The sequence below is a fragment of the Electrona antarctica genome, assembly GCF_951216825.1.
Source record: "Electrona antarctica genome assembly, chromosome: 2".
NCBI classification, from domain to species: Eukaryota; Metazoa; Chordata; class Actinopteri; order Myctophiformes; family Myctophidae; genus Electrona; species Electrona antarctica.
Window position 1 is genome coordinate 39481278 of NC_136807.1, and position 15768 is coordinate 39497045.

The 15768-nt window shown below is 44.3% G+C and overlaps 1 protein-coding gene across 1 annotated transcript in view; it reads left to right on the forward strand.

Annotated features, from left to right (window-relative positions):
• lrp1ab (low density lipoprotein receptor-related protein 1Ab) overlaps positions 1 to 15768 on the forward strand; it is a 177830-nt gene that overhangs the window by 42718 nt on the left and 119344 nt on the right. The window contains exons 4-5 of the mRNA XM_079517462.1: positions 12639 to 12758; positions 14864 to 14992. Coding sequence (XP_079373588.1) covers positions 12639 to 12758; positions 14864 to 14992 — 249 coding nt within the window. The remainder of the gene's footprint in view (positions 1 to 12638; positions 12759 to 14863; positions 14993 to 15768) is intronic.

The window sequence follows — 15768 nt, forward strand, 5'->3', positions numbered from 1 at the left end:
CCACATCCCTGAATGCAAGATGAGCATTCATCCACCATGCAGGCAAAGAGACACAATCCCATCAAACCCCCCTACTATTAATTAGCAACTGACAACTAGGAGATGGAACGTATGGAGCCCACAGTGTCTGTCTTTGTTACAGCAGACAAAAGGACATATAGCCACTGGGCAGGCTGTGTGTAGATCTGCATTCTGCAGGAAAGGGCTCATATAGTCTGTAAACTCCTGAGTGTTAATTAACCCATTTTGGGCGGGAACCCCTTTTGGTGTTTTAAAGCATTATGTTATAATTTAGCTATTGAAAAATAGCAGATCTACAAGCTCATAGCGTGCCACCGAGTGGCGCGCTATGAACTTGTAGGTCTGCTATTTTTGAAAATGTGGCACAAATCTTTGAATATATATTATTTCAGAGTGAACGTTTTTAACTCAAATCTTTGCTTCTGGGGCGGGTCCCTGGAACAACATATTTTCAGATGGTGGTCGGTGGCCAATTAGATTCTGACATGAAATATTGAGCACCACTGACATAGAAACATACTGTAGGTATTTCAGAAAACTGTCAAGATTTAGAAGACATTTATTAAATTTCGACGTCAGGCCTAAATGGGTTAAAAGGTATAGTGTAAGTGACTAGCGTGATCCTAATGGTCATAATGGTCATAATGGTAATCATTGCTATTGGAGTGTTTGTTCAGTGACAGAGGTGTCCCTGTCTCGCCAGCTCTTTAGTAAACAGAAAATCCATTTCCAGGTCGACATATCAATTGTATCCAATCAGGAGAGAGAACCCACACAGGATTCGGGATAAATACGTGAAATTGGAAGTGATGGGAAGTGATGAAAGGAAGAAACGAGCAGACCAAATTGGCACTGGAACACTATAAGATTGAAGCTGATATATATGGGTACTCTGTCCTGATTGGACTGGCAACCCACCTGGAAATGTATTGGACTGTTTTCTCTTTCTTAAAGGGGAGAAATAATCGACCAAAATTAGTTTCCGAACTTTTTGTGAGGGTGTTGTATCACTTACCCTACCTTAAGTGTGAGTGTGAATGGTTCTCAAACTGTGGGTCGGGACCCCCATGAGGGTCCCCATATGATTTAGCAGCGGTCCCCAGACAACAGTGAAGTGACAATTTAATGACTTTCTTTTTTATGTTTTTTTTGTGGCTTTCGCCTTTATTTTATTTTTTATAGAGGGACAGACAATAGGCTGACAGGAAATGGGGAGAGAGATGGGTGGGTGACATGCAGTAAAGGCCGTCGGGATCGGGAGTCGAACCCGCGGCACACTGCCAGACTTGGGCTTCCGGCCAAGGTGCCTGGACCGCTGAGCCACGGCCCAGGCCTTTTTAATGACTTTTTTAATACCTCAAATATTGTAATACTGCATCAAAGGTAATCAACAAACTATACTATAAAAACTGGTCAAACATTGGCCAAATTGTCAAATAATAGAGTAAGAAATATAAGAATTTAAAAAATATATACAGTGTATATATAAATAGCTGATCTACAAAGAAGCTACAGATATATATTGTGCTCACAGATCCTTGACTCGGAACCGAGTCAAACTAAATTTAATGCCTCAAATCCTACATTCCAATTGCTTATCAGGGTGGGGTTCCCAGTTCAAATATGTTTTTTATTAGGGGATGAGAACCACTGCCTGGTTTATACTTGGTTGTGTGACCGGTGTCGCTCACCCAAAACTGCAGATCCGCTGTATCGTGCACGGCACGATGCACAGGGGCCACGTGTGCCGAGTTCTGTATCCGTCGTGCCACTTGTCCGATAAGTGATGAGTAGGTCTGTTCGTTATCTCACATTGCGCTCCAAGAATCTCTAATCTCTTGTGTGCATCAGCTGATCAAATATTGAACAATCAACGCATGAACTCCACGCCACCCAGGACCAAAGTCCTGGAACAAGGTTTGGTCTGACTGCCAGCTTCTCAAACAATGGCTTTAACCACTTTTCAACCTGGCGTAACCGTGTTGGCCATGTTCTTACATAACAGGCGAAAACGTTCAAAGAATTAAAAAATAAATAAAAAACAGTATGTAAAAAAAACAAAACAGTAAGTTAAAAAAAGTTTTGAGGTGCTGGGTTGACGCACAGCCCATCCAGGCAGGCATTAACCCATTTTGGGCGGGAACCCCCTTTGGTGTTAGCATTATGTTTAGCTATTGAAAAATAGCAGATCTACAAGCTCATAGCTTGTAGGTCTGCTATTTTTGAAAAATCGAAGAACGACTGACATAGAAACATAGCTTTTTCAGAAAACTGTCATTTTCAAATGGACATTTTTAGAATCTGATCTCAGGTCAAAATGGGTTAAGGGCGCAAGACACACGAACGCTCGCTTCGTCCTGCGGATGAAAAAAAGTCTGTTTTCAACTCCAGGCCGCTGGGCTCCGTCACCCGCTTGGCGTCACTAGCCAAAAACAGCCGACAAAAAGCCATCGTTGTGATTTATTTTTTTGTCGGTTGTGGCCGTCGGCAGAGCAGAGAGTGTGAGAGTTTGGAGCCTCGAAACGAGCCAGTCTTATTGGTTTCTCGCTTATGCAATCACATGCACATGTTCAGAAATGGCAGACACAGCAGATCCACAAGCTCACAAAGTGTCACATCATGACAAGTTGTGAGCTTGTAGATCGGCTATTTTCACTACTCACTACTCATTTGTTATCTAATTTATGGAATGTCTTTGCTTTTTCTTCCTGAATCAATTCAGGGAAAAAAAATGGATTTCAGGATTTTCTTTTGATGTTTTGAAATAATAATTACAAACAAGAACCAAAATTAAAGGTATCCATGAAAATGTGTCCGCGGCCCACAAATGGGTCCCGACCTGATGTTTGGGAACCAGGGCTCTAGTCTCTACACAACACCCTCATGATGTCATGCACGCATGACACACACCGCCTGTCCCCTGATACACAAGCTCAGCTGTCCCCAGTCAGGCTTGTGTACACGTACACACACGCACGCACGCACGCACGCACGCACACACACATACACATACACATCATTGCATGCAGTCACACATGGATGCACACACAGTGCACATAGACGCACACACACAAACACGCCCATGGTCATACACACACTAACACAGCAGCAGTAGTGTGCCCGGAACTTTCTCTCTCTGGCTGTTTGTGAACCCCCCGTTTCAGGGAAAAGCCCGGCCTTTTACAAGCATGGCAGTGTTTGCTTGTGCAAACTGCTGGGGTTGTGCAAGTGTGCCTGTACGTGCACCGACGTCTGAAAGCACACTTTGTCATTCGCTGTGACCAAATAATTCAGCACAAGTTGTTGACAACAAGGTGTTTTTATAGGAAGGGTAGCAGAGCAGCTTTGATAGAACTTCATTTTTTTTCAAATCTTTTTATCACACTGGTGGGACATGAAGGTGGTGCGGTGATGAGTTGGCCTATCTCTCTGGGAGATGCTGTGGTGCTAGGGGCACGGTGGAGCAGTCTGTAGCGCTTTCACCTCACAGCTAGAAGGTCCTGGGTTCGATTCCTGCTGGGGACGCTGTGGGCGTGTTCTCTCCTCCGTGTCATCAGCGCCCATACTCTAGGTGGGGTTGGCAAAAGGGCCTTTCTGTGTGGAGATTGCATGTTCTCCCCGTGTCCCCTAGGGTAGGTACTGGTACCCTCACAAAAAACATGCAGTAATCCTGGTCTCTAAACTGCCTCCCCCTGGCCAGCCGGGGCGCCTGATGGAGGGGAAAAGAACTGGTTGGAATAACTTGTTCCTTCCATGTCCAACCGGGGAAACTCCCCCCCTGTCAGGTAAAAAGCAGTGGATTGGACTCCTCATGCATTAGGTCAGTCCGTTGCTCTCCCCAGGTTGGCAGAGGGATAATTGACACTGGGTGGAAAAAAAAGATACTGTGGTACTGAAAAAGGGTGGTTAGGTGACACTGCTTTGGGGCGCAGCAGTGGCTCACCTGGTAGAGTGCATACCATTATTAACCCATTAAAACCGGGAAAGGATCTGTGTCATTTTAGATTTTTGTTGTGTCACTGTAGAGCATTTTTAGAGGTTACTAGTTCTCAAAGATACAGCAGATCACAGGGCGTGACTTTGTGCCGTGCTGTGAGCTTGTACATCAGCAATGTATGAACATTTTTGAAAAATATTGAAAATGTTTAAACACAACCACACAAAACGTTTTCAGATGGGGGTCCATGGCACAAATTAGTTTGAGAACTTAGAATTTAGAAGGCATTAGGTAGAATCAGCTTCAATCAGTTCTCACCCAGGCGAACCGTGTTTAAATCCAACTCTGGAAGTTTTTACCTTACTGTGGTATTTCCGATTTTCAGAACTTCTACTTCTACCCTACTAAATCTCAGGCAAATATTATACTTTTAGATTAGATTTAGATTATTACAAAACATACAGTACATTACCCACTTCAGCGCTATATACATTTCGGCTATATTTTCAATAGTTATACACTTAAAAGGTTATGAAACGGGACAATCTGCATAATGAATGCTTTCTACTTTTATTTGCTACTTTTAAGTACAATACTTAAACACTGTGTGTGTGTGTGTGTGTGTGTGTGTGTGTGTGTGTGTGTGTGTGTGTGTGTGTGTGTGTGTGTGTGTGTGTGTGTGTGTGTGTGTGTGTGTGTGTGTGTGTGTGTGTGTGTGTGTGTGTGTGTGTGTGTGTGTGTGTGTGTGTGTGTGTGTGTGTGTGTGTGTGTGTGTGTGTGTGTGTGTGTGTGACCTGTGAAAGTGTCAGTCCATTCAGTGAACTCTTGGCCTGCCCTTATCCTATTCTACTCCTTTTCATGTGGGCGAGAAGGGGGCGTGGCCTCCCTGGGGGGGCAGGACCTCTTCGGACCCCTTCCCTTCAGAAGCGACTGATTGATTGGGTCAGAGAGAAAACGGGGTCAACGCTGCAGTTTATAGGAGTGCTGCTCATCCCCTTTCCCTCCGCGCCTCAAAGGGCATCCTGAGTGTTACAATGCCCCAGTGCTTGTTGTTTATGCACGCTGCCGGGGCTTCCATCGTCCTTCATGTCTCACCAAAGCCTTGATTTATGCTTCGTTGTTACTCGGTGTTGTTACTGGCTGGAAATAGCCGGCCTTCAAAGCTCACAACGCTGTTGCATCGTATTACATTATCCACTTAAACCCTATACCGAGTTGACTGGAGTCCCCCAGGGGTCTATACTCGGGTCAGGGATATGTACATGTATACTCTATGCCAGTGGGTCCCAAACATTTTCATGTCAAGGACCCCTAAATTGACACTTATTAACCCGCGGACCCCCATTTGAAAAGATATGCCAGGGACCCCTATAAGAGAAATTTTGTATGGCTCTAGCAGTGATTCTCAACTATTTTAATTTCAAGGACCCCCAGTTTGATATGCATTAGGCTACAGACCCCATTTAATGGCATTTCTACCTCTGGGACCCCAATTTATAATATAAAATCAATGTTAATTTAACTCTGAGACGGGTCCATTTGGTTCCATTTGTACACTCTCAGAGTTACAGACCCATAAGGGTCCATTTGGTTCCAAACTATCATTTAGCTGGGGACCTGAGGGGTCCACTCTGGGAACCTCTGCTCTATGCTAGAGTTTTCACGCTACACAATGAATATCTTTTTGCAGAACATGGCTTGTAGACGTGCTATTTTTTGCCGGACGTTCACCCCAGAATACACACAACTGTTGAATGAAGGAAGTTGTTGTGTCTGTCTTCTCAAGGCTAGTCTTGCATTAATCTTGACACAAATTAGTTTATTGGTTGTAATACACCATGAGGACGTTTGTTTTTATTGCCTCTGACATTGCTTATCTCAAATTACGTGGCAGCATAGCGTGAATGATTGTAGTGCATTGTTGGCTACTGCAGAGAGGGGAAAAGTTGGTGTCTTTTGTGGCCTAGTCAAGCAGTGTTGTGTTTACTTTAGAGCTTGTGTGTGTGTGTGTGTGTGTGTGTGCATATTTGTACATTTGTGTTTGAGTGAGTGTCTCTGTGTATATTATAGATGTGGGCGGCTGCGCTGCGTGCTGCCAGTGTTTGGGCTTGAGTTTAGAACCCCCCCCATGCTTTGCACTCAGGGCTACTGCCCTGCTTGTGTTTGTACACGGTTGCTTTGCCCCCCGTTTGACTGTTCGCTCTGCAAACAACTGCCTGCAAATACATCCACGCTATCGATGAGCCCACCCGTCTACACCTCGAACCCCCCAGTAGCACCTGCTGGCGTTGTGATACTGGACACAAAAAATAGTTCCATGTGACAGAGGGTTCAAAGTTGAACGAAAGTTGCGCTATATGGATACTAGAAATAGGTCAACAATACAAATGACGCTAGTTTTGTGGATTCATTTTTTTTTTTTGGGGGCCACCGGAGGCCACTCATTCAAAATAAATTAATCCATATTGTTAAAACAATATAACGAACACATCTGAAGTGGCAGTTATATTGTGTACATTCTCTACCATACGCATTGTTAAAAAAAAGAAAATAACCAAAACGTTCTGGACTGCAGTTTATGATATTGTGCTAATCATGTCAAGTCTGGTGCCTAATCACAACAAAAGTTATCTCGTTCTTGGTGATTGTTTGCCCCAGGGCAGGGACGCTAGGGTTCATGTGGTTAAGATAACGAGGGCAATAGGGCATGCTGGGAGTCGGGGTTCACCAGGACAACAAGGGCAATAGGGCATGCTGGGAGTTGGGGTTCACCAGGACACAGTAAATTCCTCAGTGTTCACTGTAACTAGACAAAGAGACTGAGAGAGTCAGAGTACAGAGTTACGAGACCCAGCTGGGGACCCCCTGGAACTCCCTCAAGCACCCCTGGGTATCCCCGGGCCCCACCTTGAGAATCGCTGCTACAGTATATACAGCAGCGGGTCGTTTAGCTTGATGTCTCTTTATCTCTGTAGAAAAGGTTTCCTGCTGTCTGTCTCTGTCTCTGTCTCTGTCTGCTGTATGAGGAGGACAGGGGCAAGTGGAGACATGTCTCCAGACAGTGAGAGCACAGGGCTAGGAATGTCACAATTTAAGAGTTACATCACTCCTGGGTGACACACACACACACACACACACACAAGAACAACTTGTACAACCTATTCGGGGCTTTGGCTGGATGTTTTTAATGGCACACTATAAGTAAACACAGGGAATCCCCTGATTCCTGTAACCCATGTGGGAGTGATGGACCGATAAGTTATTCCTCCATGTGGAATGGTATTGATGATGATAATAATATGGTCCTAAACACACATGGTCTCCACTCCTTTTAAAATGTGTTTACAAGTTGCCTTTTGGTTGTAGCCGTTTTTAAGGGAGTGTAGAAGAAAAAAGAGAAAATGAATTGACATGAAGAAGAATAATAATAATACTATAAGAATAACAATAATTCAATTAAAGCTGACCTACATCCATGTAACAGACAGCAAAGGGCTATTCATACTATAACTATAAAAAATATAGATAATAAAACAGCCATAACCGCCAGGTTAAGCTCTCGTTTATGAACATCTACAGTTGTGCTGCAGCCTCTGGCGCAGCGTTCAGAGTATGGGTTTTATGCCATTCAGACTATGGGTTTTATGGGTAAGTCTCCCATTGGCTTAGAGGCAGCCTAGAGACGAGGCAGCCAATCTTGAAAAAGTGTCCACTATGGTCGCTACTAGAGGTAGTAGCAAATGTAATCCAGGCGCTTTTCAAGCACCTGGCAAAAGAAATCCAATGGTGAACGATATCGCTATAGTTATCTTTATAGTTATAGTGCTCAGTGCAAATGGCACTTAACCCATTTTGGGCGGGAACCCCTTTTGGTGTTTTAACTAAGCATTATGTAATACTTTAGCTATTGAAAAATAGCAGATCTACAAGCTCATAGCGCGCCACTCGGTGGCGCGCTATTAGCTTGTAGATCTGCTATTTTTGAAAAATCGTGAAAATGCGGCACAAATCATTGAATATATATTCTTTCAGAAGACGTATTTTTTTTTATTTCGACGTCAGACCTACATGTGTTAAGAGAAGCAGACAGACGGAGGTACAAACACACAGACAACAACCAATGGTCATATAACACTTGACATACAGACACCGATAACAAAAAGCTCCCTGTAATGCGGGTGTCATATTTGCAGTAGATGAATATGACGACATGACTATCCTTGTCTCGCTTCACCCGATGTCACCCTGAGGTCCTGCCAGGTCCCGTCAGCCCACGGGACGGCCCCAGCGGGGATTGGAAAAACACCAAGTTTTCGTACATCTCTTCGCAAGCGTGTCTTTTGGAGGGACTCCAAGAGCACTCACAAGCATCATTCACTCCTCCCTCCCTCCCTCCTCGCCTCCCCTTTTCTCTGTGTCAAGATCACTCCTTCTAATGATTTATCTAAATTCTCGGGCATCTGTCTTCCTCCCTCACTTGTTCCCATTTGTTCGTACCCTTCCCAAATGTATCTCTGCCTGTTAACACCCCACCATGCCCCCGCTTATGTTTGACTGTGCTAGCATCAGCCTCCGTCCCCAGTAATGACAGAACACAAAGGGACATCATCTTTCCTTCAGAAGCATCAGTGGTTCTAAACTGTGATTAATACCGGTATAGTTAGGAACCAAGTGGACCCTTACAGGTCTTTGACCCTTACAGGTCATTTGGTTGCATTTGTCTACCCTCAGCACAGGGGGGCGTTTACAATGCATATCGGTGGTCCGTGGGCCCAATGCATATCAAACTGGGGGTCCTCGAAATTAAAAGGGTTGATAATCACAAGCCAAAACAATGGTATGCGTTGGTGTAGATGAGAGAAATGGAGGTTTGCATCCGTGCGGTGACGGGATCAATGGATCTGATATGCTTGTTGAGCACCCAAGGCCTCCAACGTGTCTGAGTTTGATTTGTTTCCCTCATTCATTAACCCCTGAATAAACGACCAACGTGCTGCTGGTGTGTGCTTGGTGCTGGAACTGTCCCAACATCCTATAGCCTTAAGATAGCTCTTCTTCTCTTCTCTTCTCTTCTCTTCTCTTCGTACGCGTGTCTGTGATTAGAACAAGCTAAATAAATTGCTGACTCACCAACCAAAGAAGGGTTTTTTCTTAAGAATAGACCGAGGTGTGAATTGAACCAGCCCCAAGCAATCCCCTTTTTTGTAAACCTAATGCGTTTTGGGAATTGGAGATATACACAGTAGAATCCAGGGTATTAGTTTAACTCTGAGAGTGTACAAAATGGACCCGGAAGGGTCAAACATGCGACCAAAAACAACAGAAGTGTATTCCTGCAGATATTGTCGCACCCCTGGTATATGGTGTGACACCGCGTGGGTCTGTCTCTGCGATGTGTGAGTCTCGGTGAATGGATTCGATATGGGCCACAGTGTACGCCCGGCGGCTCTTCCTCTCACAGCATCCGCAACAAAAGGTGCCATTGTGGCCCCGAGTGCCACAGGCTTTATATAATGAGGGCCCTTCACTGGTCCGGCCCAACCTCCGCGCTCTGCTCCGGCTAATGCTGCCATTCACAGCCATAGCATCATTAACTCTGTGGCGTGTAGTGTGGTGTGGCTGTATCCACTATACGCATTCACACAGTTACTTGATGAACGCTGAGCTGAAGGGTGATTGATCTTGTGTCTGTGTTGATGATGTACAATTCATCCCAAGGCATCGGCTGGCACACAGTGGTCCTCTTTTAATCTCCTTCCTTCGTGACAATAATTGAACTGTTGTTGGTAATTGTATCGTGATGAGTAGTACATTCATACCGAATGTGAATATCATGCGCCGATTGTATGACCCTGGCCTAGGGGTGCCAGGGAACATACAGTAGCAAAAAAAGAGGGGGTATGTACAGTCAGTGTACAATGAAATTAGTGAACAAACGAGGAATAAAATCAGTAAAGTCTAGTGTACTTTATGTGCATGAGTGGATTGTGTAGTGTGGCGGGTGAGCGTGTTGCATGTATTTACACAAATGTTGAATAAGGTGCATAGTGGGTTAGGTGAACAAATCAAATTGACTGCGAGAGGGCTGCATGGGGAGGTGGGTTTCTAAAGGGGTGCGAGCACCAGATCCCAGGTGCTCCCCAATTACTCTGATTACTCTGCTCCTAGAGAAAAGGAGAAATGGGAAAAGGCTTTTTTATGAGCTTCCGTACTGCAAATGATGGGACGAGCCTTTGTTCGTCACAACCTTGTAAAAAAGGCCATTAGACTGACATTGTTGCTGTGGCCTCTTAACATATATTTGGTCAATAGGCATGTGGGAGTTGCCATGATTTGGTGACAGATGTGTTAGTGTGTACTATATTTATAAACCAGTGGTTCCCAAAGTGGGGTCCGGGGACCCCCAGGGGTCCTTGAGGGAGTTCCAGGTGGTCCCCAGCTAAATGATAGTTTGGAACCAAATGGATCCTTATGGGTCTGTAGCTCTGAGAGTCTACAAATGGAAATTAACATTGATTTACAATATAAATTGGGATCACTGCCTTAATCTATAGTACCATTTACCGTATTACTTTACCTGGCTAGTCATGTTACTGTGGTACTGCATCTGGTGTGAACTGATATCTGCGAACATTCCTTCCAGAAAATGTGTGTGTGTGTGTGTGAAGCGTGTGCGCGCCCGCGTGCGTGTGTGCGTGTGTGTGGGGGATCATCACTTACATCTGCGAAAGACATTAGCACATTTGCACACACACACACACACACACACACACACACACACACACACACACACACACAGAGAGAGAGTGATAAGGGCACATATGGGGTGGGGATGGAGCATACGGATGTCCCTCTTTCATTCCTTGCCAAAACATTAGTGTCCTTGAGTTCCCTCTGTGGTGGTGGTGGTGGGGGGCCCTAGGCCCCTAGGAGAGGCCCCTCTACATCGCACTGCATTCAGATGGCCTTGTGTGTCACGGCTGCCTGACACACAAACACACGCAGCCGGAATCAGATATGACATGATGGAATGGCTCTGTGCTCAGATACCAGATAGTGAGAGGCTTCAGATAATCATCAGAGAACGGATCTGAAAACAAACCCGTTCCAACAGTGAAAGCAAGATCTTTACGTTTTCGGATATATTCTTTTCTCGGTTTACAGCTCTACACACTTGCGGTAAAGTCCCTCGTGTTAATCTAACTCGGAGAGTGTACAAATGGAACTGAACTGGACCCCAGGAAGAATAGCCACGCTTTTGCAAGTGCTAATGGGGATCCATAATAAAGTAAAGTAAAGTAAACTGCATTCGTTTTAGGTTTTTAATTAATCCAATAGTTTTCTTTCTTTTCTTCATTCACTTGTAAACGAGATTTAGTGCACCAATGATTCACCATGCAACTCCTTGCAACCAAACGGTTGCGAGTAGTTGCATGAAACCATTATCCCCAATGGCAGTTGCAAGGAGTTGCATTGGTGTGACATGTCCTTAAAACTCTTTTGTTGCGAGGAATTGCATTGGTGCAGTTTGGGCCTTACAAAGACACTCACTCAAGTGACTCACTCACTCCTAGTAGTACAAAGTAGTAGTAAGGTTGACATCTCTTCTAGTAGAAATATATCCGGGCCTTGAAGGGTTAAAGGAAACATTACTCATTTTCAATCAATTACACACCGCATGTCGCATTCTTAAGCCAATAATTTGATGACCGTCAGAGTCTCCGGAAGCAGAGTTTCCATTGAGTTTAATTTAATTATTGGCTTAGGCATGCGTCAAAAACTAAATCTCCATGACTTCAAGTCTTCATGGCGTATGACTGTAATTGATAGAAATAAGTAATTTTTTACTCCTTTAAGACAACATACTTTATTTAAAAAAAGGAAAAACAAACAGGACACAAACGGAATCATCAACAAACCAGCAGACAACAATAATATCAATATCAGCAGCAATAATAATAGTGGCCATCATGTATACTCCCAAAGTACCATTTGAGTATTTATGTTTTCCATATTTGTCACCACATTCAATTTCTTCTTTCAAAGGCAAATCAGCAAGCGTCCCTCTTATCCCATCGAGACCTGAGACCAGATTCTACAAAATGTCTTCTAAATCCTGACAGTTTTCTGAAAAAGCTATGTTTCTATATCAGTGGTTCTCAAACTATTTCATGTCAAGGATCCCAAAAAGTATATGTAATGGGCTGCCGAAAATATGTTGTTCCAGGAACCCCCCAGAAGCAAAGATACAGTATGAGTTAAAAACGTTTGCTGTGAATGAATATATATTCAAAGATTTACAAGCTGGTAGCCACGCTATGAGCTTGTAGATCTGCTATTTTTCAATTGCGAAAGTTTTAAATGATAGTTATAGTGGTGGTTAAAAGCTGAGGGTGGGTTAATACAGATGTTTTAAATGTTTTTTTGTGTGGCTTTCGCCTTTATTTTATATATTTTATGGAGGGACAGACAGTAGGCTGACAGGAAATGGGGAGAGAGATGGGGGGAAGACATGCAGTAAAGGCCGTCGGGAACGGGAGTCGAACCCGCGGCACACTGCCAGACTGGATTACCAGCCAAGGTGTGCAAGATCGGTTAATACAGATGTTAACTAATGTTACTTTTCTTGTCCTCTCTCTCTCTCTGTGTGTGTTTGTCTCTCTTTCCCTCTGCCGTGTAGAGCTTGCACCAGGCTGTGAAGCACTGGGCTGTGAGTACAACTGCTCTGTGACCCACGATGGACCTAAATGCTACTGCAAGCACGGCTACGAGGTGGCTCCAGATGGAAAGACGTGTAAAGGTGAGTGGATGTGGATTTTAGATGAGATTCTGTTCTGTCTGACACTTCGCCTGGCCCAGCCAGCGTGCTTTCTGGTAAAAAGAGGGGCGGGTAGCGCATGGACCAGGCGCTGTATAATATTGGTTCACCGATCTGACCGATCTTCGCCCGCCCCTGCCCCCCTCTGCCCCTCCCCTCCCCTCCCTGGTAGAAAACAGTGGAGGAAACAGACGTCACCATTATTTCGAGCAACGTCCCTCTGCACTGCAGTTCACTCCCACTCCTAGACCAGTAAATGTGTCTCTTTCCCCCAGGCTTTCATTTTTCAACCGAACACGAACGAAAATAAAAGCCTGGGTACAGAGGCTCTTAAAGCTTGATTTATACTTCTTAGTCATCGTAACCATACGATGGCAGACATGCCGAAAATAGCCGAGCTGCTACTTTCGGCACGGAAATAGTGTCGTACGGCAAGAGTATAAATTAGGCATAACCGTCGATCGTATTTACATTCTGACCGGCTCATACCAGTTAGTGTCGGAATGTAAAACTACATCAAGTTCTGCAGGCTACCGTTATATAGTTATACACATAACACGCAGGTATAATTTCAGGCAGATGTTTCACTTGAATATCCTGACTAACATCCACTATTTAGTGCAGTGGTTCTCAAGCTTTTCAGACCGTGACCCTCTCCAAAATAATCACATTTGAACTGGGGACCCAGGGGGACCCCCCCAGTTCAGTTCAAAGCACTTGGAATGTAGGAGTTGAGGCATTCCGTTTTGTTTGACTCGGCTCCACAGATAAATATTGTGAAAATAGTTGTAGCATGTAGATTGGCTATTTTCACAATGTCTGCCTCTCTCTCATATTATTTGATAATTTGGCCATTGTTTGAGCAGTTTTTATAGTATAGTTTGTTGAGTACTTTTGATGCAGCAAATGTCTTTTTTTTTCAAGTATTAAAAAGGTCTTAAAATTCCTGAAATTGTTACTTAACTGTCATCTGGGGACCCCCTTAAAATCACGTGGGGTCCTGACTTCCCAGACAGTGAACAAGAGACATTTGCGTAAATGTACTGGGCAGCAGCAGTGTGTTTAAATGTACTGGGCAGCAGCAGTGTGTTTAAATGTACTGGGCAGCAGCAGTGTGTTTAAATGTACTGGGCAGCAGCAGTGTGTTTAAATGTACTGGGCAGCAGCAGTGTGTTTAAATGTACTGGGCAGCAGCAGTGTGTTTAAATGTACTGGGCAGCAGCAGTGTGTTTAAATGTACTGGGCAGCAGCAGTGTGTTTAAATGTACTGGGCAGCAGCAGTGTGTTTAGCAAATAACACAAGAAAACAAAGTGAGTTATTTGTCCCATGTGTTGCTGCATTATGTCGTCCATGAGAATGAGTGGCTGGGTGTAGACTAGAGCAGTGGTTCACAAACCTTTTCATGTCAAGGACCCCCAAATTGACACTAATTAGACCCCCATTTGAAAAGATTTGCCAGGGGCCCCTATAAGAGAAGATTTATTATTATGGCTCTAGCAGTGATTCTCAACCCGTTTAATTTCAAGGACCCCTGTTTGACATGAATTAGGCTACGGACCCCCATTTAATGGCATTTGTATCTCTGAGACCTCCAATTTATATTGTAAAATCAATGTTAACCCATTTTTACCTGAGATCAGATTCTAAAAATGTCTTCTACATCCTGACAGTTTTCTGAAAAAGCTATGTTTCTATGTCAGTGGTTCTTCGATTTTAAAAAAATAGCATACCTACAAGCTCGTAGCGCGCCACTCGGTGGCGCGCTATGAGCTTGTAGATCTGCTATTTTTCAATAGCTAAAGCATAACATAATGCTAACACCAAAAGGGGTTCCCGCCCAGAATGGGTTAAGCGAGTGTACAAATGGAACCAAATGTTTGGTTCCATTTGTACCATTGTACCATTTGTACCCATACGGTTCCATTTGGTTCCTAACTATCCTTTAACTGGGGACCCCCTAGGACCCACTGGACTAGAGGTGATGTCTGCAGATAGGAATTCATCTAGTGAGCGTTCGTGCGCGCGTGTGTGTGTGTGTGTGTGCGTGCTTGTCCTGGTTAGTCACTGTCACATCTCTCCCCGGCAGATTTCAACGAGTGCAACGTGTACGGGACATGCAGCCAGACGTGCACCAACAGCGAGGGCTCCTACTCCTGCAGCTGTGTGGAGGGCTACCTCCCGCAACCCGACCTCCGCTCCTGCAAGGCCAAGAACGGTGAGGCTATAGGCTACATACTGTACAATGCAGGCAGTGGTGGGAAAAGTACTCACAATCTTATTAAGTAAAATTATCAATACTGCGATATAGAAATACTTCGTTACAAGTAAAAGTCCGGAATTCAAAATTGTCCTTGAGTGAACGTACAAAGGTATTGGCATCAAAATGTACTTACAGTACCAACAAGTGAAAGTGCTCATTGTGCAGAATGATGCACGGATGTGTGGAACCGCGTCATCCAAACGTCCTCCGGGATGATTCCCTCTGGACAGCCCAGTGTTGTTGGGTGTCCTTCTCTCTCTCTCTGCCCTCGGTTTCTCTGTCTCTCTGCCATAATCCCACACTGTATAGAGCGTCGCAGTCCCGCCCCTACCAGGGCCCAGGAAATGATTCTCCGTTCATTTTCCTCATAGACATTTCAAAAAGTATTTATTTAAAGAAGTTTACGCCACGGACAAAGGCAACTCGAGTCGTGACAACTCATGACAACAAACACAATATTTTGGACCAAACAAATAATTACAAAGAAGAAAAAAACGGCAGGTTACAACACTTTTTTTGTTGTTTTTCTTCTTTGAAATTATTTGTTTGGTCCAAAATATTGTGTTTGTTGTCATGGGTTGTCACGACTCGAGTTGGCTTTGTCCGCGGCGTAAGCGTCTTTAAATAAATACTTTTTGAAATGTCTATGGGAAAAATGCATTGGGAATCATTTCCTGGGCCTGCCGTCGTCATGAAAGGGGGCGGGACTGCGACGCTCTATTAGGGCTGTC